At 43.4% G+C, this 22,530-nt stretch overlaps 1 protein-coding gene across 11 annotated transcripts in view; it reads right to left on the bottom strand.

Annotated features, from left to right (window-relative positions):
* WNK2 (WNK lysine deficient protein kinase 2) overlaps positions 1-22,530 on the bottom strand; it is a 112,362-nt gene that overhangs the window by 64,079 nt on the left and 25,753 nt on the right. For all 11 annotated transcript variants that reach the window (XM_065074966.1, XM_065074957.1, XM_065074962.1 and 8 more), the window contains exons 3-5: positions 8,302-8,474; positions 7,120-7,340; positions 3,788-3,945 (exon numbers count right to left, since the gene is read on the bottom strand). In XM_065074966.1, the coding sequence (XP_064931038.1) occupies positions 3,788-3,945; positions 7,120-7,340; positions 8,302-8,474 (552 nt within the window). The remainder of the gene's footprint in view (positions 1-3,787; positions 3,946-7,119; positions 7,341-8,301; positions 8,475-22,530) is intronic.

Below are 22,530 nucleotides of genomic sequence, written 5' to 3'. Positions count from 1 at the left end.
CCACAATGCTGAGCCCCAGGCAGGAAAAACAAGTTGTTTGATATTTTTAAAATAAAAGCATCAGGAAGCTAGACACAGCAATCACATTTTTACATTACACTGACCCTCAATTTAAAAGACTTAAAATAGTTTTTATATTCCTGGTGAAAAAAACCCAAACAACCCAGTTTCATCAAAAATGAAGTAAATTTCTCAGTGACAAGCTGAAATAGCTGACAGCATTCAGAGGCACTGCACTATTGATACTCTCCATCCGAACAGGTCAGGACCACCTTCTGCTCTAGTGAGAAGCCCAAACCTCAGACACTGAGGAGCAAACAGTCTAACCCATCCTCTTGGTTTTAGTCAACGCTCCCACTTCTATACTATATTCTCGTCTAGTAAAATTCAATGTTCGCAACAGCTGCCGCACGACCAGTCCTAACTCTTTATGGAAAGTGATTCTAAAGTTTTTTTATCTCTAAGTCGCCACTGCCTCAGCTAACGGGGCAGAGCTCACCTTTTGGTCACGGCTTGGGACCACACACCCCAAATTTCTCCACAGCTACTTGCAGTCCCCAGTGCCGGCGGGGCAGCTCACACCGGTCCAAGCAGGGTCCCTTGCTGTCGCCAGACCTTCTGTGGCTGCAGCCCCTCTGGAGAAGCTGTTGAGCCCACCAGGGAGGTTCCTTTGGGATAGAAGATCTCTTGGGGCACCGCAGCTCCTCTGGCACCTTCCCCAAGAGGTCCACCCCCTGCTCCTCCTCCCGCAGCTCATGGCATGCGACAGGGAGCTGGTTAACCCTTTCCTTGGAACAGCAGTAAGGCCAATTTTTCCATTTTTCTCATCTAAGAAATCCCCGTGCCCCTGCTCCCACCGCTACTGCCCCGAGCTCAGCTGAACACAGCAGCAAAAACACACACCGTGTCTGTATCTGTTGGTTTCTGCCTCAGCTTCCCCTGCTAGACAGCTGGTTCAAAAATACCCCTTACAACTAACAAAGTGACCTTTCAACAGCTTTGCCATCAATACTTGTTCTTCATGATCTGCATTATCTTCCATCTCTAAAGCTGCTAGTATAAGACCAGTTTTACAAAGTTTTATTATAACCATCTTAATCCTCAGCTATGTAAAGGTTATTGCCACAGAATAGTTGGCTCAGGCTTTCATCAGTGTTAAAAAAAATGACTACTTAAGCCTGCAAATTGAAATGTAACATCTAATCAGGAATCCTCTGATTAGTCATTATTCTTTGCCATCTTGGATATTGCTTTGATAAATGAGACTTGGTAGTTCTACCAAGTCTTAATTACCAATATTCCAGATGGTTAAGAGTCATATACACAGTTTCTCTGGATACGTGGGGCTCTCTATTTGTGGCTCTAAATGCATAGAGCCAGGTCGCCTTAACACCAGCCGACTGTGGTGGCAGCTCCACAAACTGCTCACCCAACACCTGTCCACAGCAGCAGGTAATACCCCAACAATTCCAGTGGAATCAGACTGGTTAGACTGATCACATTCAGGACACGAGGTCCCAGAGCTTAAAATTAGAAGAGGATCTTCTTGTCACCGCATGAAGCTTTAGAGTCCAAGGAGGTGCCTCCTAAGCAACCTACCAAGATGGCATTTAGAGCACATCCGAAGGACTACATACCTAAATGAAGCCAACAAGCATTGTGCCAAACAAAACAAACTCTTTCTCATAGGGGAGAAGTGGAATAACATGATAAAGCATTGTGCAATAACAATGTGGAACAAGCAGCCATCCTTATACGGATTTGGGCAAGCAGCTTCACTGAGCCAAACCTATCTAACTGGTTTGAGAAAATGTAGGATGTGTTTCCAGCAGTGCTCCGCAGCCTCCCATCCCTGCAGCCCTCCCATCCCCGCAGTGCCACCGGGAGCTGCTCCAGCCAGAGCCGTGCGGACAACTGCACTGCTCAGCCGCCGCTGCTGCCCCTTTTCAGTTTTAATTATTTCTGAGTAGCTATGGCTTAAGGCAACGCACCAAGAAGAGTTAAACCACCGGAAATCAGGGTTGCAGTCCACTGGGAAAGATTCACTTTTACCAAGCTACAAATGTTGGCTTGCAGCAGTTTACAAAGAAGTGGGCTAAAAGCTGCTTCCCCTCACCAGATGAGTCCTGCTTTCAGAAAGTGATGACATCTCTCGCATTTCCAGCAGGGACGTCCTCCTGTGTCTCGTGATACCGACTTCAACTTTTAGAGACTGACTCCCAGATCATTCGCACCCTCTCTCTCCCACCAGGTCAGTGTCACCACAGCCAGGCAGGGCAGCACAGCCAACTACAGCAAGAGCACCAACAACCCAGCATCACCGTCTCCAGTGGTGGGAAGAGACAGATGCTGAACAATAAACTATATGCATAAAAACCAAACCGCACATAAACCCAACATCTGGCACATGCAACTGTTCGAGTAGCTAATGAAACCATCCCTATATCCAGTGTGAGATTAGCATACAGCAAACCAGAAAATGCAATTTTAACCTCAAGCAGTGTTTGCTGACTGCAGGATTTCACAGAACCATGTTTGCACTGACGTGATTCAGAAAACCTCTTGGACAAAGCAAGCAGTCATAAGCACCTTTCAAAATCAACAAGTTACTAAGTTACATTTGGGAAGATATTTGCAGTTGGGTAAGAATACAAACTAATTTTGGGACCACACTTTGAGACAGAGAGATGGATCTGCTCAATATATCTACCATCTAAGCCTAACTATTCTTTCTACCTTATAGGTCAAATAAACAAAAGTAACCTTATCTGTAGGTAATCCTTGCAGGTTTTAGTGCAGTTTTCCAAGGATTACCCTTTCCGTATCCCCAGTGTGCAGACTGCATGTTTTGGTGATGCCTGAGGGCCAAACCACACCGCTCACTATTTTCCTTTGTAAAAACCAGATGGAAAGAAGTACCTGGGAAAATCTTTGACAAGCCAGTCTGTTCAACATAATCTATTCTGAAAAAAACCTCCTGTAACTCTCAGATTCACTTAACCAAGTAGAAGAGAACATAACCACCGCTGCCAAAGCCTTTGGCAAGTCTCCTTTCTCTGCAGTCAGTGATTTGCAATCTGATAGCATCTTACAGACTCAGGAGTTTTTTCAGGCATTTACAGTACAGCTCACACAGACAAATACATTTATCATCTGGGGTTGAGAGTGTTAGAGAAGGTATTTTATTTAGTGTAGAGATTAATTTAGATGAGCTGCTCCTCCAGCCTAACCCACACCTGAAAATGCAGCAAACCTGTTTTCATAGTACCTTTCTGGGGATTACCAGATCTGAAGCTCCTCTAGCTGACTCCAAAACTAAACACCGCTATATTTTCCCTTTAATATCTTCAGGTAATTTGTTATGCATACAAACAGAGAGGATGTGTGCTGGAAATATAAATCAAACATCCTCCACCACAGGTATTCAGGCTGTAATCTATAAATTAGTTGTTTCAGCTTTGTGTGAAACTTGATCAAGTCTGAAGAGTCCCCATTTAGGAGGAAAGTATTTCCTCTGCTCATTCTTCCCAATTTTGGGCTGATGGAGACAAAAATCAGCACATATTACTAAAACTATTTTCTGCAGCTGCAGTACAGTCAAACACAATCCAACCGTGGAATTGCAAAAGGTTACAGAGAAACCTGCCACAGGTTTGTGTAACCCAGAGCTCAGATACCTCAGCTTCTACAACACACCACGCATTCGACAGTACTGATACATCACTGAAATATGTTTTTAAACCTTCAGATTACAAAATCCCAGTACAAGTTAAGGATGTTTACTCACACAGGTTACTTTCCGGTAAATTTGAGCAGCATTCTGGCATTCTGAGTAAGGGTATTCTGAGGTAGCCATTTCCAACATGCACATTCCAAAAGCATAGACATCCACAGATTCATCGTAGTGTTCCTCATACATTTCCGGGGCCATAAATTCTGGTGTACCTACAAAGATACCACAAAAAGAACGTACATTTCTGATCAAGTCTAAATGGCTTTAAGCACAATCCTATAACCACACCTATAAAAGTGTGCCCACCATAGATGCGTAAGGGTGCGTGCAAGATTATTTCAAAAGAAGGAAAGAACTAGAATATGCTCAAGCATCCTCCAGGGAAGAAGCCCAAGGTCAGAGCACACACACCCCCATGGCTCACTGGTAGTAATACAAGGCAGAAGGGACAACAAAAAAAGATAAAGTATCAATCTCAAAAACTAACAAGAGAACGCAATATGGCACGTTGCCTGACAATACTGGAAATCACAAAACAGCTTATTTTTCTGGGTGAACAGAGGGGTGTGTACAGGTTTGGGGAGGTGAAAAAGAGAGAAAAAACGACAACCTTCGCCATTTTTTAATCAGTGCCAATTTGCAGGTTTTTTTCCTCCAGAGATACATAGCAGCCACCTGGCAGGCAGACAGCACTTAGAAAATAGCAGTGTCACAAATCACCTACAAAGTCACGCACAAAACACTCAACATAACTCTGCCACTGGTTTAGTGGGACAAATCAGTGAGGCTACTCACAGAATAAGGTCCCACTCAACAGGGCTTAGGGTGTCAGAAATCTGAGGCAACTGGGTAAACAGGAGGTGAAGCACTATCCTCGCTGCTTCAAAACAGGAACCTGCAGCTTTGTGGCAAGCAGCAACTTACGACACCTGCAACGTCTGCATGGCAAACTACTCTGAAAAGTGTGATCTTCAAGGGAAAAAATTAACACTTTGGTAATTTATTCCAGGAACCGTATGTTCCAGTGTAATTTATGCTTAGGAGTCAAGACTAATTTATTTCCTTTTGACATTTAGAAAATATGAAGCAAGAGAGAGCAACGCAGTCATGGTGGGGAGAGGAGCAGTGAGCATCAGGATGCCGAGAGGAACACGAGAGGTCTTGGGCCACAGGAAGGACCTGGACAAACTCTGTAATTAAAAAGTAACTGTAATTTAATTAACATATACCTGGAAAAAAAAATAGTTCTTGTATATGTTTGGGGACTTCACATAAGCAATTTTTTTTAAAGGGCAACATAAACATCATCTTGGAATTAGTGTCTGTCAGTCTAACTCCACTTGTGCGTGTCTTCTGAAGCAGACTTGGCCTAATGCACAAAACGAGCCTCAGTACAAGCATTTCTGTAAAATTCATTTCACAAAATTCATGAACAATCTCTCCCCTTGTTTATGGACCTTCCACATCAAAGACACTCATTCCTTCAGCCTTTGTAAATCAGTCGGACCCACACCACGACAGCTTGACCAAGTGCCTGCTCCGGGGGTTTCCCCCCGCCTCACACAGGCGCTGGTCGCTGCTGCGAAACAGTTAACAGCTGCCAGAAAGGGAATGTTTTTCAGAGCTGCTACCTTGTTTTAGAAGGAACAAAACTCCAAGGCAGAAGTGAACCTCATGAATTATGGAGCATTTAAAGCAAATTTGAAAAAGCAATAGTGACAGTCTAAGACACAAATGAAATTCTTGACACCATTCCAAAATAGCATGAAAATGAATCTTCCCCCCATCGCTTGGGAGCAGGAAGGAGTACATACAATATTTTTAAACAAAACAGACCACCTGGATGTAAAGCCATCTCCTCGGCCCCTCCTGGGCTCCCCGCAGGGACACGCCGCAAGGTCACACCAGCATCAGCAATGGCACCATCGCAGCGAGGGAACACTGGCCCTCGGCCAGGCTGACTTCATTCCCTTCAGGCCCATGTAAAATTGCAGCTACTAATATTCCTTTAAAGCTACTACATCTACGGAAGGGCCAGAATTACTCATCTCAGCAGTGTGAGCCCTCCTGATTCTTTGCTTGGAGCAGCACTACTCATGAGAAAGATCAACTCGGTTCCGTTGCCAAATGAATGCAGACACCTTGCCAGCAACCTGCGGCCCTCCTCAGTATTGAATTTCTCGTGGGCATGAGCACACTTTGGCAGTGTTGTGGTAACAACTGATTTTTACAAAACCTTGTATTGGTGTTCCTGATTATATTCCCAGTATTGGTGCTACTGAATTTATTCCATTACACCCCAAGGACGATTGTTATACTGCAAAAAAAATTCAGCAAAGAAATACTGACCCTCAACAGAAAAAAACCCACCAATTATTAGTACTTCAACTAGAGAAATTAATAACAGATATAAACCAACATGACTTCACTAAAATCACAGTTAAGCAGACCCACAGTAGCCATGCACATATCCTAAACTTGTATCATTTTGACTTCAATGATACTGGGCTCCCTAAGCATTAAGGCCAATACTTTTGTACCAGTAATTGTAAAGAATCATGATCTCTTAAAATCTGAGATGCTAAAATAATCATTTAAGCAACTACTGCCTGAAATATGGGATGCTGTTTTTATATATAGTAAAGGAACAGTGGTTGTCACTATCACTTTGCTAATTCTAATTATACAGAACCTAATTTCCATTTATATTGTAAGCTGAAATATGACTATGTGCACAATAACTTTCCCATTTTCAGCGCCATTTCTCAGGAATTTACAGCTTCCTACAACCATCACCTACAGATCTTAACAAGGGAGATTTGCTAAGGGAGCTTGCGTAAAAAAAAGACAAAATGTTTAAGAATTCAGGAAAACATTACATTTACACAGAAAACATAAAACATAACTGTTGCAAGGCAACTACATCCTTTGATGGTCATTCAGAAGATGTCCTCCCAGTTCAGCAAACCCATGTTCTCCCACTCCTTGCAGGCACCACCTGAGGGCATCACCCATTGCATATTATAGGGGAAACTCCTTTTAATTTTATACCCCTTGATTTTTAACAAATGGCAGATGTTCCAGCAGAACTTTGCCAGCTCTGCACACAAGGTACACAAGCTGCTGAGAACCCTTCCTGCTCCTTTTGATGGAGAAAGGAGAAGGATTTCTGGATACCAAGTTTAGTCAAAAACAAAGTGTTTAACCACTGTGAAACAAAAGGAAGAAGAGAAATCCACGATACCATTTCCTACTGATTGGGATTTTGAGAGTCATATTCACAAAACCACTTTACCAACCTACAAGTGAAAGAATCACTAACGCAAAATGCGAAAGAAAACCATGAAGTACCAACAGAAGGAAGGCAAGGAGAACAGGAGGATTACCTATCACACTTTTGGCAAACGAAGCTCTCTTGAGGGTTGCCAGACCCAAGTCTCCTATTTTCACAGATCCAGTTGGTCCAGTAATAAAAATATTGTCACATTTTAAGTCTCTGTGAATTATTGGTGGAGTTCTTGTGTGCAAGAAAAGAAGACCCTTCAGGATTTGCCGGCACCAACTACGCAGGACTTTCGGTTTCATCACTTTGAATCTCTTCAGATACCTACAGCACAAACACACAGAAATGCATATAAAGAAAGTGAAGCGTTATTAGAGATTCTAGCGGCTTTAACAGCTGAAACTCCATTCTGGATAAAAGCCCCTTATTAGATGCCATAATAGCAGCTCAGAAATATCACAAAATTGAAAGAGAGATCTTTTCAAAGGAGGAATTAGAGCATTCATTTTTAGGGAGGAAGATAATAAGCATTTTTGGTGCAAATACAACCAAATATTTGCAAGTCAAATAGAACAGCAATTCACTTCATGCAGAGAACAGCTTTATAATATGGTTCATATATTCAAATCGGAGGAAAACTGAAGTTTAACTTTAACCACATGACTTTGACCTCTGTACCACGTACCTGTAATTTTTCCATTTGCCTAAAACACTGTTTGGGAGGATACATTTTGTAAAAACGTAAAACCTGCTAATGCACTGGCAGAGTAGCACACTGGATATACGCAGGGATAAGCACTTCTCCCACTGGGGCTGAAAATCTGTTCAAGAGTTCATGCCAACTGTTTTATATCAACCTTAACAGGATTGTCAGTACCAAACCCTATTAATTAATATTGTTTAGCAGATAACCTAGAGCACCTTCTGCTTCGGAAAGAGGTTCTACCATTCAAGTGCTATTCTTTGAGTTTTCCAACACCACATGCAAACACAAGCAACCACAAGGACACACCCCTACAAATTAAAACATTGCAGGCAGAAGGTGAGACACTCCAGAGAACAGCTTCTAGTTGCACAACTGAGACAGGAGAGCAGGGAACTAGAGACGGAGGCCAAAATTCTGCCTGTCAAACCAATGCAGTTGAACCACAGGACAAATGACAGATGCCAGACAACAGCTCCATTTTTTTTTTGCTTTTATCTGGAGGTGCCTTTTTCCGGAATATTAAAGTAGGATTTTTCTGAATATTTCCCTGGCTATTCTTAGCAGGAGCGCAGTACTTACGTCTTCAGCGTTCCAGAGGTCATCAGCTCGGTAACCAGCACAATGCATCTTTTGCCCTTTACACAGGATTCCCAGAAGTCATAAAATCTCACAATGTTTGGATGCTGTAGGCCTTTTAGCATTTCTGCTTCCTCTTTAAATCTCTGCCTCTCTACTTTAGTGAGTTTTCTGTCCTATAATCCAAAATGAGACATTATTAGTAGCGAATGGACAAAAATAAAGGCACTGCATTGCTAGGGTATTCAGAATTCTAGATTTGTTTTGTGCTTGCATCAAGAGCAATTATAAAATCTTTTACATAAGAGGTGAGTAGTGTGTATGAATGAGGGCACTCGCCTAAAATCCAGTGTCAAGACAAAGACTCGCCTGTGAACAAAGCGCTGTCTGTGCTACGCTACGCTACATGACAGCATTAATATTTCAGGCAGCATAAACACACCCGTGGCTTGACGGATCACCACACAGCTATTTATTTCTTGTTTGGGTTTTGAGAGGATCATTATCTGGGAGATTAACAGAGGATTTCGTTTCCAGGTAGGAATGTCCTCACGGCTAAGCCGCTGTGGCCGTGCCCGCTCCTGCGCGGTGACCGGCAGCTGAGGGACCCGGGAACCACCCCGGCCTGTACCAACCTCCCCATCTCCAGCGACAAATTAAAACAACACCCCTTTCTAAAAACCAAACACTCCAATCTTCCTATTTGTTTGTCGTTCTGCCTAATTTTACAGACTTTGCTGTGAAGCAAAGGCAGGATTTCAAGCTGTCCTTCAGCCTGTTCTGTGGGCTGCACACTGGTTGCATGGAAATACTTGCTCTTTTAAATTAGAACCACAGAATCACAAAATGTCAGGGATTGGAAGGGAACTTGAAAGATCATCCAGTCCAATATCCCCACTGGAGCAGAAACACCTAGATGAGGTTATACAGAGAAGGAGAAATGTGTGAAGAATGCCATGTTCTACCACTCTGGCTTCCCTAGAGAAATTCAGGAGCGATGAGCAGCACCCCAGGCTGTGAAGGGACCTTCAGGGAGCCTGGGGCCCATCTGCTCCTCCTGTGGGACAGCAGGAGCCTTGGGCAGCCTGAACCTTGTCATCAGCACCAAGACCCCACACCAGCCACCCCAGAGGCACCGACACCACACACCAGCCACCCCAGAGACACCGACACCACACACCAGCCACCCCAGAGACATATTCCAGCCTCTTTACATGACAAGAAAGATCAAAATAGGAGTTTCACCAAAGCCCACACCATTGCCACCTGGTTTGTTGCCCTGGATGGCTGGTCAGGCTGGGAGCACTTCCCTCCACTGCCCTAGAAGTGAAGCTTTTTAGTTCTTTAAAAGGAACAATTGTGTAACTGTTGTTGCTCACAGAAGCAAAGGCTCACAAATCACTAAGATTAATTAGTTCAGATTTTAACCTCAGACATTTTCTTTTTCTGAGTTCACTTAGGCATGTTTATAAGAGCATATGTAGAGTGAATTAAATTGGCACCCAGCTGATTTGTAACCAAGGTGCAGAGGGATCAGGCAACTGCCATTTTGACAGCCTGTCCTCAACTGCTATCTCAAGGAACTCAGTGAGCATTGCCATGGCTACAAACAAGTCAGCTTTACACAGATTTCACAAGAGGAAAACCTGGGTTGAAAAAAAATGCAATAAAAATGTTGCTTTGGCTCTTCTTGGAAGACAAAAAACCTCCTTCCCCAGGGGCATTTGTGGGGGAAGCATTTCCATTTTACACCAGTGCTGCTGGAGAGGTTATTGGTTTCCTTTGCGTTTTATGGAGCAGCATTAGAGGCAACATTGCCCTGAGCAACTGCAGCCATGGAGTAGCACAGCGGGGTGACCCTGGGGAACGATGCCCGGGTCCCCCGTGCCCAGGGCACTGCCAGGACTGGGCAGGCAGCAGCACCCCGAACACCAACAGCTCAGAGCAAGGCAGGGTTTCTGCTGCTCTGCAGCAACTGCATTTATTGTAAGTTTAAAAAACACACACAAAAACAAGAGAAAAAGGAAAAAAGCAGGCTGTCTAATGAGCCAGGACAGAAGAGCCTGAGAATTGCTTTCAAATCCATCACTTCTTTCCCTACTGCTGAGTTTCCTCTTAATTTAAACCCCGTAGAATAAATCAGACACACTGCTATTAAGGAGCAAGTCCTTGTGTGAGACAGGAAGAGCAGAGTGTGGCCAGCAGAGAAGGGAAAAGGCGGCGACACAGATCCAGCAGTTTCTAGAAACCTTCTAATTAAAAAAAAAAAAACGTAATACCATATCCCTTGACTCTTATTTCCAGATTTCTGAGCACTGTGAGAAATCTTCCACTGCCACTTTAAGGGTAACTTTAAAAAATATCCTTCAGACACTGCAGACAATCATATACTGTATATTCCACATAGTATGAGCGCTGGATCATTTGGGCTGCTGTCTGAATTCCAAATACTAAAATTGCAAGCTGGGCAATGAAGCAAAAAAGTGATTCTGGAAGACAAATCTGTGCTTTATCTGCAACTACAGTAGAAAGAGTTTTTTCCACCAGAGTGATAGCTGAGCATCTTTCTCAGGAGAAGGCTTGGGTCCAGTACTGAGAGGAGAGGTGAGGGCAGCTGCCCCCACGTGCCACATTCCCCACCACAGGAGGGGTCTGCAGTGCTGTAAGGGCTCTAATGACCTTTTCTAAATTCCTCCAGGCTGAGCCCGACACACCAAGTCATTGGCCAAAGCAGAAACTGTGTCAGAAAGGGCTTAACAGTTGAACTGTTTTCTGCTCTGACGCAGCAAAAACACCCATTCAACTGCGTGACTCACTCAGGTTTTAATCTAAACCCAAAAAAACCTTCACTGGGGGCACAGACACTTATTGCCCATCACATAATTCACACAAGACAAAATACCCTTATGCTGAAAGGTAAAGATGTAAGCCTTAGGACATCAAGTTTTAAGATTAGGAATAGGATCCTTTGCAAAGGTCATGCCAAAGAAAGCTAATCCACTTAGCTGGATTTAAGACATCACTTTGCATAACGCACAGCGATTAGAATTTGAGGGAATGAAGCGAGTGCGCAGATTGACTCAAGGAGTCACCCAACACCACGCTACCTGCAGCAGGTGTCTGCACCATCACCCAGCTGAGCAGGGATGCCGAGCGACCCATGCAGCCCCGGAGGAGCAGGGCTGGTGCGACAGCGGCATCGCGCCCGGCTGACAAACAGGCTCGTTGCTTGGTCTGCTCCACTGCTGCTATTATGAGATTCCGCCAGACACGAGACTTGACACTCGGACAACGTTCTTCTCAATGTGATGCAGGAGATATCAATATCAGTTTGCAGATTCTACACGCTTCCTCTCCTTTTAAGGCATTCTCACTTCTTGGCTCTTTCCCTCCTCACTGGGACACAAAGTCTTGGCTCAGGAAGAGACATCGTAATTCCATTTCAAGTGATTGAAAGCTTCTCAAGCCTACTGCTTCGCACCAAGGTTTCTAAAATAAACTTCAACCTTCAAAAGTCCACAGCAATTGCACTTGAGCCTGTTCAGTTTTTCTAGACAAACTGAACTTAAACACAATCAAGCAAGAGGCAAGACAGCTGCTCGCTTTGTGTTACTGCTAAGAAGGAATCTGTAAATTTAACTTGTTTCTCTGCCTTAATAAACAGTGAAGAATAGCCAGCTTAAAGGGCTTCAGTACAGACTTTGGCAGCACAGCTGGAATCGGAGCACCCGAGGGAGCAGACACAGCAACCAGGAGCTTTCTCACCCACAGAGCTTTGCAAGTACATTCACAATGCAACAACCAGCTGTTATTGCACTGCAACGCCATCGCCACAATCACAGCCAGCTATAAGGAGAGCACCGAGTCCCACAAACCCGGGGCTAGACGGAGACCCATCCCCTGAGCCCGCAGAGCTGCTTTACAGCAGCATTCCCAGCACAGCCGCTCGGATCACGCTCCGCTGCCCTAACGCTGCCTTCAGAGCGTGGTATTTTAGTGCTTCTGCAGAACAAACCAGCGAGTGCTCACGGTGCATCTCGGGCACAGCATTCCCAGCCACACATGCGGCCTGGCTGGCTTATGGCTCCACCATTTCACTGTTCACACAGAGAAATAAGCATTAATTGACTTGGTTATACAACACATCTTTCATTATGAAGGCCAACCTTACAAGACATATTAAACACAGAAGAAGTTATAAATTGTAAGCTACCTTTCCTTCATTAATTTGCCTAGCTTCCCTGTTTTAAATCAGATTATAACTGCATAGTCAGTCTTAAGCATCAAACCACTGAAAGATATTTACTTCTTTTTGGCAGGAAGAAATAATTTCCAATCAGCAATTCATAGCAAATTACACACCTATTCAGAGAGACTGGAGTAAAATGTTTGCAGCAGGAAGCTACATTAAAGTGGATTTCCCATCTGTAAATCATATTTCTGCTAATCTAACACACATATGCTCTCTGCTTCTCCCCACTCATCGCAGGCAGGGCGAATACCTCTCTTTGTTAATATAAAATTCATCCCTTCATTAAGTTCCTTAGTGGGGAATAACAGCAAAGACTGAAATTAGTAAGTAAATGTGTTAACAAAATGAAAGGGAAAGCTTACGAATTACATCTCTGGAATGACACCCAAATTAACAGCAGGAACATGTTCTGTTAGTCATCCCCAAGCATCATTTCCTCCAGGTTGTAACATATGGGCTCTGACTAAGACTCTGAAAGTTATGCAAGCAAGAGACTGGTTTTCACCTGAGCCTTTAGAAGATTTCTAAGAAAGATTCACAACTTCACAACTGAGCTCAAGTTTCTTGCCTCTAGTTACTTGTAAGGGGCTAGCAGATTTGGGAATAAACTACATCCTCACCCCATGAGGAAAGGGGATCAATTGCAACAAATAAAACCACACACAAAAATATTTTTACATAGCAACACATATATCCATGTAAGGAACTGAAGCACAGCTGTTACCAAACTAGAAGGTTGTGCTGCTTTGCAGTTTCACTCTCTAAGTTCCTCCCTTTAAAGGCTGGAATTTTCAGTAACTTAAACTACTTCAACACTTTATAAGTGGCAATGACTTCACAAAGCACACAGCTTGAGTATCTCACCCACACTTACTGGCCTAAGGACTTCTATGTCCAGCTAGCCCAGAAATATTGGCATTTTGGTTGTTTTAAGTTCACCTAGCTGCATTTACTGACAGTTATTTAAGTTTGCCTAATAAGACAGACTAAGGTCTTTGTGGTGAAGCAAGGAGGAGCAGGAGGTGAGCAAGGGAGGGAAGGGCTCACCTCTGCCTTGCAGAACCTGTAGCATCTCATATTAGTGATGAGGAAAAGGCAAATGAAGAGGCACTTCTGACACAGGAACAGAAATCAAATATCTGAATCAGCAGGACGAACATCTGTTCATATAATTACGTTCTCACATCTGCATGCCAAATCTGCACATTTCTCACGTACCACAACTACTCTTCTAATCGGAGATCGCCTTGAGCTACAAAAATCAGCCTTGGGATCCACTGACAGCTTTCTCCTGTGTAACTGCCTGTTGGTTTATTGTGGATTTATGGATGGAATCGTGGTTCTGGTCATGAGTTCGACAGCCAGACACAGCTTGGTGGGACACGGCAGCCTCCCAGGCATCCTGCAGCTAAGCCAAGGACTCACTTTGCTGTGAACTTCGGACATGTTACCTGCTACCTGTGTGTTACTATTAATTCATTAAATTCCATACTGTCAGTACCACCTCTTAAGCAAATATAACATTGGATAAATTTTCATATTTTAAAATCTCAAATGTCTTTAGCAATAAGGATGAATAAAAACACGTTTTAGAAAAAAAATTAACTTTTTTTAGTTCAAATGAATACTACTGTAGTGCAACCCACTTTTGTATTCTACATAAGACTTGTCTAATCCACTCTCAGAGAAAACCAGGATGGCTCCCAAAGCCTAATAGCAGATGCTCTTGCTTTCTCTTCCATGAGCAATCATCCTTCTGGAAATATCCTTGAGTGAGCCCTTGGCCACCCTGGGCAAGTGAATATTTCTTTTTGGGTGCCATGGAATGAAACAGGCCTCTGGTTTTTGTGAGTGCATACATGCTGTGGATCATCATTCTCCTGTGGTTGTACAATAATAATATCCTGAACTAGTATATGGACATGTGTTTTATATAGTGTTGTCAGAGTGCTAAATAATTTGGATTAAACCAGCTTGAAATGGGGTTTTTTACCAAACAGTTCTGGCTGGAATAAAGTCTGCTTGGAGCTTGTTTCCTGCCTGAATGGACTTTAGGGGTCCCACCCATGACAGATGCCATTGGACAAGTCACAATTGAGGAAAAAGACATTTACGGCTTCAGTACCTATCGGCGTTCAGCCAACATTCCTCTTCACTAAGCCACCCTTGGTGAAGTTACAGCCTGCCGTTTGTTAGCTGTATTAGTGAGGCACACTGAGGTGTCCCAGTGGTAACTCATTTTCCAAATGCATGAAAAGCAGCCCTTGCCCCCAAGGATGCTCACAATTCAATGAACAGGAGCTACGGAACAGGCCAGGAGAGATTTACTTATTTGCCTGAGTCATTGCTAGAAATCTACATAAAATTAAGAGCTTTATTGCTTAACCCAGCAGATTTCTGCAGAAGAGACCACGCTTGCTTTTTTGCTGGACAAAAGTACAGGTTGCTACATTTCGCATTGCTTAAGAGACACAAAGTTATTGCAGAGGAACCATGAGATTCACGCCTTCTACTAAACACCAGGAACTTAAACTCGTCTTGCAAGGTGCTGGAGGAAGGGGAATCCAACCACAAATCTCAGCACAAGAGCCATAAAAACATCTAAGAAACCAAACACCATGGGCAGACTCCTTCACATACGAAAACCTCCCAACAACTGCATTGTGATAACCTACAGTTAACCAAAAAAGTTCTTGTCACAAGGAGTTGACTTAATTGCAGGTATCACCCCATTAACCCTCTTAATTACCAGGGCTTCACAGGTTTCACATAAGCTTGTAATTTTAGATGAAATACCTGAAACAGTTCAGGCTTGCCTCACAAAATGACTTATTTCAAAGGAAACTGTGAAATCAACGTGTGAAAAGAGCTGGACAAGCCCTGTGACACCAGATCACCCCTGCTCACACAGAAAGGGAGAAAAAACAAAACACCACAAAAACCACAAACACCCAAAAATCCATTTTAGATGTGTCATGAAAATCTGGTATCTTCTGCAACCCACTTCAGACCCTATCCTCTATCCTTCATTAAAGTTTATACAACAGTTTGTGATGTTTTTAAAAAGCATTTTGCTTCACTTAATTCACACCATCCATAAACCTGGTGTTTGGGCATATAAAATATCACACTACAAGACAACATCTCAAAGAGATTAAGCCAAACCCGTAGGTGCCTGTGACCCCAGTCCCGTGTCCCACTCGCAGCAGGTTCCCATTCTGTCCTCACTTCCGAGGAGCTGGGAAGACCACAAGATGCTGGCTGGAAGACTCAAAGGGATGATGCGAAGACCTCCAAGTCCAAGGGTTGATGCCTTTGCAATTTTAATCGCTGTGATTATCAATTCCCTGCTTGGTTGCTGGGCTGGCGCACACCGTGCAGCCGGAGCGAGGAGGCGCAGCCACCCCTGGGAGGTCCCGTCCTTCTGGCCCGGGCCAGCAGGAGCCAAAAGGACAAACAAAATCAACTTTGGAGAGCTGGAACTGTGCAGAGGGAAGAGAAGAGATGTTGCTGGCAGCTCCCACTATAACACAACAGACAAACCTGTCTCCGGCCTGGGAGAGCAGCAGGGCACTTGCATGCAGAGGAAAGCCATCTGATTTTTTTTCTTCTTTCAGCCATTTCAAATTAATTTCTAGGTATGAAATCTCCTCCAGTTTCCCTCTGCTGTGTGCTTGTTAAGCAGAAGTGTTGTTTTTCCTAAAAAAAGGCAGGGCCGCCGTTCCTTGTCTGCCAGGGAGCCCCAGCACCTCGCTCAGCCTTCCCAGATGAACCCAAACCCTTGCTGCTTACCCCAGGTTACTGCTCAGTATGTAAATGTTAATACTCATTTGGCCAGTAAGCTTTGCCAGCCAAAATTAACCCAGCACAGAGAATTAGCAGAACAAGGCAAGTTTTGTTTAGCTTTGCCCTGGTAAATTTAATCTGAGTGTGTCTTGCATAGCATTCAATCCTGCCTTTTCGAACAGGCAATTTTCAGTTTCATCCCATTATTGCTACCATTTCCCATCCAGCTATAAGCTAACAATTCATACTTCAGTTGGTAAAATGCAAAGTGAAATATTCTTACCACTGAATCAATTATAATCCACCAGTAACCCTAAGGAGAGAACAGGATGCTCAGTTACGGTCACAAACATTCACAAAATAGTTTCACTGTAACCTGAGTGCAGTCGCACAACAGGTACCTTCCAGCATTACGTGTTTTGAAAGGAAAAATCTGTCAAAATGGTAAATCTGCTAAGACCCAACAGAAATGTTTGTATGGCTTTACAGTTTCAATAAAATACTTTGTAAATGATTAAAGTTTTATTTGCAGCAGTAGCAAAGCTGAGCATGAGCTAAACTAGATCCATTTCTACCTGCTGAACCCTTATAAACAGAAAAACAAATGTGACACTTATATAATGACTTTGAAATATTTTCACTTCACATTAGTTTTTATCCTTTGTGAAATACACCAATTTCAAAAAGTTGCTTAAAACAAACCATTCCCTCCAGAACTTATGTTTAGACAGAAATGCAGCAACAGGATTATGAAATTTGCAATGGAGATCATTCGAGTCAGAACAGGTATTTTCTGCCTCCAAAATTAAGCCCTTGAACTGTTTTGGATTTGCTCATCAACCACAGGTCAGGAGATGCTCACTGAACAGGCCGTCAGGCTTAGTCTCTTAATTACAGACTAAGCACATTTATTTTAGGAAACTACCTAGGACAATTTCAAATTATTAAAGAAACAAAACCCCAAAAACTACAAAATAACCCCCACCAAACCAGCCGGGTGGACTAATAACCATTTAAGAGCCCTGCCTGGAGCAGGCTGTAGAAAGAGATTTTCAGAGCTCTTCAAATCACGGTCTGTGATGAATACACCTTTAATTCGATCACTCTTCACACAAAAACCACCTCACGCCATGGAAAAATCAGAGTTAAAAGCCATTTCTCACTTGTTCCTGCCCACCCAAAGCAGCATAGCATAATAATACTCAAAAACCTTCAGAGCTGTGAGTAAAGCCGAGCTGAGCACCGAGAACACCAGGAGGGCCCTGGGTCTGGTTGGCCAGGGCTGCAGCAGCGGCCCCGAGCTCTGCAGGAGAAAAACTGGCACAACTGCAGCCTTTATTTAGCTGGACATATTTAATTCTCCTCCCAGAGAAAAGCTGTCTTGGTGCACTAGCCCGTTTCCCCATGCAGCCTTCAATGTAAGTTTAGCATCTTAGAACTTTTCAGGACTTCATTTTCACAAAACAAGACTGCACATATGCATGTGTGTCTATGTACACACATGCTGAACTTAATATATAAAGGAATATAAAATAGCTAGACAACAGAAAAGTGATGGCACAGATCATCTAAGCTCTAATAGTGGCTCAATGGATCCTGGGGAGAAAATTTTCCAGTTCTTCCCTCACCTTGTGGACTGCCAAGCCACCAACGCTTAATCATTTAATTCTTCTGTGCCCATGTTTTGCATCTCTAGGACACAAAAAAACAAGTTCCTCAGTACACCCCAGAGATATATGGATGAGCAGCAGCGTAACCACCAGTATCATGAACTCCTCCTTCCCAACTTGCTTCTGGTTTTTGCTAGGGACCTTTTGGGGAAGTTAATTAGAAGAGAACACAGGAAAAAAGTCCTTTAACATGACTTACTCTTTGTTTTGAAAAGAAAACCAAACAACAACAAAACTCACAGTATCACAGTATGTTTGGGATTGGAAGGGACCCCAAAAGATCATCTTGTCCAATCCCCCTGCTGGAGCAGGAACGCCCAGGTGAGGTCGCACAGGAACACGTCCAGGTGGGTTTTGAATGTCTGCAGAGAAGGAGACTCCACAACCCCCCTGGGCAGCCTGTTCCAGTGCTTCGTCACCCTCACTGAGAAGTTTCTTCTCAAATTTAAGTGGAACCTCTTGTGTTCCAGCTTGATCCCATTACCCCTTGTCCTATCATTGTTTGCCACCAAGAAGAGCCTGGCTCCATCCTCGTGGCACTCACCCTTTCTATATTTATAAGCATTAATAAGGTCACCCCTCAGTCTCCTCCAAACTAAAGAGCCCCAGCTCCCTCAGCCTTTCTTTGTAAGGGAGATGCTCCACTCCCTTAATCATCTTTGTTGCCCTGCACTGGACCCTCTCCAGCAGTTCCCTGTCCTTCTTGAACTGAGGGGCCCAGAACTGGACACAATACTCCAGATGGGGTCTCACCAGGGCAGAGTAGAGGGGCAGGAGGACCTCTCTCGATCTACTAACCACCCCCCTTTCTAATCCACCCCAAGATGCCATTGGCCTTCCTGGCCACAAGGGCACAGTGATGGCTCACTCAAACAAAACAAAATGAAAACAAACCAACCAACCTTGCGGGGAGGCATATTATTGCAAATACCCAACTTAAGCTCCTGCACTTGTGAAGCCAAAGAGTTTGAGGTCCCGGAGCTGCCCCATGAACACTCTGCTCTCACTCCAGCCCCACTCCACAGTGCCCGAGAACAGACCGACTGCTCGCTGCTGCTGGAAAGAAGATTCAAAAGAAACGGTATGTGGGAAGGATACAGTGCAAAGATGAAGGAAAAAGTCAATAGTCCATCTTTCCTGCTGAAAAACAACTCAGAACAAGCATTCCCTCTAGCATGCTTGCAAACCCCTTGGAAAGTAGGGACAGGAATCATTCACAGCCACACAGACACTTGGCAGATTGGGGTATCCCAGCTCCTGAACACTTACTTAGTAATTTATCTGGAAGTGTCTTGGGAACCTTCCTAAATGCTGAAAAGAGCTGTCAACTTTCTGTTCATTCCTAACACCACTTGACAACCTGTTAGAAAACACTCAAAGGCAAATGCAGCACTCCTGGCCAGCATATATTAATCAAAGTTCCTCATAATGGTTACGAATTAAGCTGAAAGCATCGCATTTGTAACAAAATATTTCCTTTTTCTTTCTTTCCCCTCCTGCAAAGCTTGACATTCTATAGCCCTGCCCAAAAGAATAACACCAGCTTGTCAGCTAAAACATACTAACAGCTAAAAATTTAACTTCCCCTCCCTTGAACAGCAAAGCATGAAAGGGTAACATCAACACGGGTTTATGAGAAACAGATCTTGGCCACTGTCCAGTGAGATTATATGTTTGGGTTGATAAAGATAATAGTGATGACATAACGAACTCAGATTTCTGCAATGCATTTGCTTCACATTAAGAAAGAATAAGAATGAAACAGAAAATTGCCATGTATATAAACTGATCAAAAATTCTAAAAAACGTAACATAGTTTTTGTCTGATCACTTACCCAAGTTACACATATAAAAATACATGTGATTTGCAAGAGGTTCTGCAGGGCTTAGATTTTGTTCTAACAAAGTGATTTATGTTTTTTATGAAAAGCTGTGAAAAGAAGCCAAATTTTACACTTTGAAAAGAATTAGTAAAGACTTAAGGCATAAAGATGAGAGGTCACAGAGACTGAGATGCTGGGGATTAGAGATTCATCCACGAAACTCCAATGAACCAAGGCACACAGGAGGTTCAATTAGATGATCACAGTGGTACATTCCGACGCAATGTCTGTGACATAGTTCAGCTACAGTGGTAGTTAAGACACATGCCCTTGGTTAGGGTCCTGGAATACTAAATCAAATGCTAGTTATCAAGTGCAAACAAGATAGTTCAAATCTTGGCTAGACAGAACCTATGAAAACGTGAAGTCAGCAGCACCGATCTAAGCAAGTGTGAGTGATGCTTCATGGTCGGTGTTCCTGCTGCCCATCATGACCAGAGTCTGAAAATTAAATGAGCAAAAAAGACCCCAACCAAAACAAAACCCACATCGTGCACCATCAGATTCACAACTGGTGTGCACAAATATGTTTCTTATCAATGTGTTCAGACCTCTTGATCACAGCTAAAAATCTCCAGCCTACAGAAGTACAGATTTTAAAAATTATGCAAGGAATGTTCCATATAGTGTATTTAACTAATAGTATCAGACATTCAGAGACTCTACAGAAAGCAATATTAATCAGAAAACTAAGATAAAACTTTGTATAATTTTATTAAAGATCTCAAGAACAGAATCATAGCATAGTCTGGGTTGGCAGGGACCTTCCCAGCTCCCCCAGTGCCCCCCTGCCATGAGCAGGGACATCTTCACCAGCTCAGGTTGCTCAGAGCCCCGTCCAGCCTGGCCTGGGATGTCTCCAGGGATGGTTCATCTACCACCTCTCTGGACAACCTGGGCCAGGCTCTCACCACCCTCAGGGCAACAATTCCTTCCTCATGTCCAGCTTGAATCTCCACTCCTTCAGTTTAAAACAATCACCCCTTGTCCTGTCGCAACAGGCCCTGCTGAAAAGTCTGTCCCCATTTTTCTTCTCGACACCTTTTAAGCACAGAAAGGCCACAATCAGGTCTCCCCAGAGCTTCTCTTCTCCAGCTGAACCCCCCAACTCTCTCAGCCTGTCCTCCCAGCAGAGCTGTTCCAGCCTCGGATCATTCCTGTGGCTCCTCTGGCCCCTCTCCAGCAGGTCCATGTGTGTCCTGTGCTGAGGACAGAGCTGGACCAGCACTGCAGGGGTTATCACCAGAGCAGAGCAGAGGGGACAATCCCCTCCCTCCACCTGCTGCCCACAGGGCTGGGGATGCAGCCCACGGCACCATTGGCTTAAAAAGACTTTAAAATGGGAAAATTAGGTTATGGAAAAGAATGGTCTGGTAATTTGGGCTTCACACTCAGATTTCATTGAGTAGTGCAAGAAGAAAATACTGAACAGTTATATTTGCCAAAAAAGGCTTCTTGTATGTTTAATCACATACTATTTCCACCATTTGTAAAAATCAATGCTAGTTAGAAAAACATACAGAAACCTTCTTTGTTCTCTCCCCCTCGCCCAAAACACTCTGCCAAGAGGAAAAAAAAAATGCAAAAGCTGGCTTTACAAACTCCCTTATATAAAGATGACAGTTTTCTTGGCTATCTTGCATGCTCCGCAATGGTGTGTACCTACGCAAAGCAAATAAACCCTTTTCAATTTGACTGGTGTTTGACTTCAAGAACACTAACAAGGTACCACAGAACTGAAGAACCCACCCACACAGAAGTAACACAACAGAAGCATTTGCTTTCCTCTAATTTCAGCAAATAAAAAGCCTAAAATCTCTTCAAATGAAACACCTGAAGAAAAAAATAACAGCACATACAGCTATCATGTTAATTTGAGCAATACCACCTGGTTTGTTGGCTTGCAGTTGTTTTTTTAAGGACAAATGGCACTGCCTGCAGATCTTAGGATTGAGGATTCATTTTGTTCAATGCACATTGAAGAAAATAGTTCTGTATTCACTAGAATAAAAATATTACTGCTAAACACTCTCATTGAGGAGTTAAGAATACTTTTTCCCCCCCCAAAGATTCATCTCTTTGCTCAGTAAACGTTAACTACCTACAAAATACAAAACACATCATAGTTAAAAACTTGACTAGAACTTAGGAAAAGTGACCTGGGAACTCCACCCAGTGTTGATACGATTTAAAAATGCTTTTTAATTCTTTAAACTTTCCAAAATTCGGGTATTTCATCTCTCCTTATATATCTTCATTTTAATAAAATCCAATCAATACAGCCTTCTGAGGCTGCAAATGCTGGTCTCTCTAAAGACCATGTGGCTTCTGAAGCACAAAGGCTTGCTCCTAGCATGAAGCAACAGGTTAATTACTAGTGAAGGAGAACCAGCAATTCAAGTAAGACACTTTCAGTCACCAGCAGTAACAGACGCTCACTGTTAAGAATGTAAATCCCGGACTGTGTTTCCCACAGTCCTCGGGATAAGCGACAGGTGAGTACACAGAAGGGCTTTATCGTTCAACAAGTTATTGTTCAGTCGTGGGCAAAGCGGTCCTCATACAGCAAAACGAAAGCACAGGTGTCCGCAGAGCAGGCTGACAAAAAACAATATGCAAGATTTAACCACCTGTCACAGAC

The sequence above is a fragment of the Columba livia genome, chromosome 10 (assembly GCF_036013475.1).
Source record: "Columba livia isolate bColLiv1 breed racing homer chromosome 10, bColLiv1.pat.W.v2, whole genome shotgun sequence".
Lineage (NCBI taxonomy): Eukaryota > Metazoa > Chordata > Aves > Columbiformes > Columbidae > Columba > Columba livia.
The sequence above is the reverse complement of the archived record's forward strand: the minus strand, read 5'-3'. Positions and strand labels throughout refer to the sequence as shown.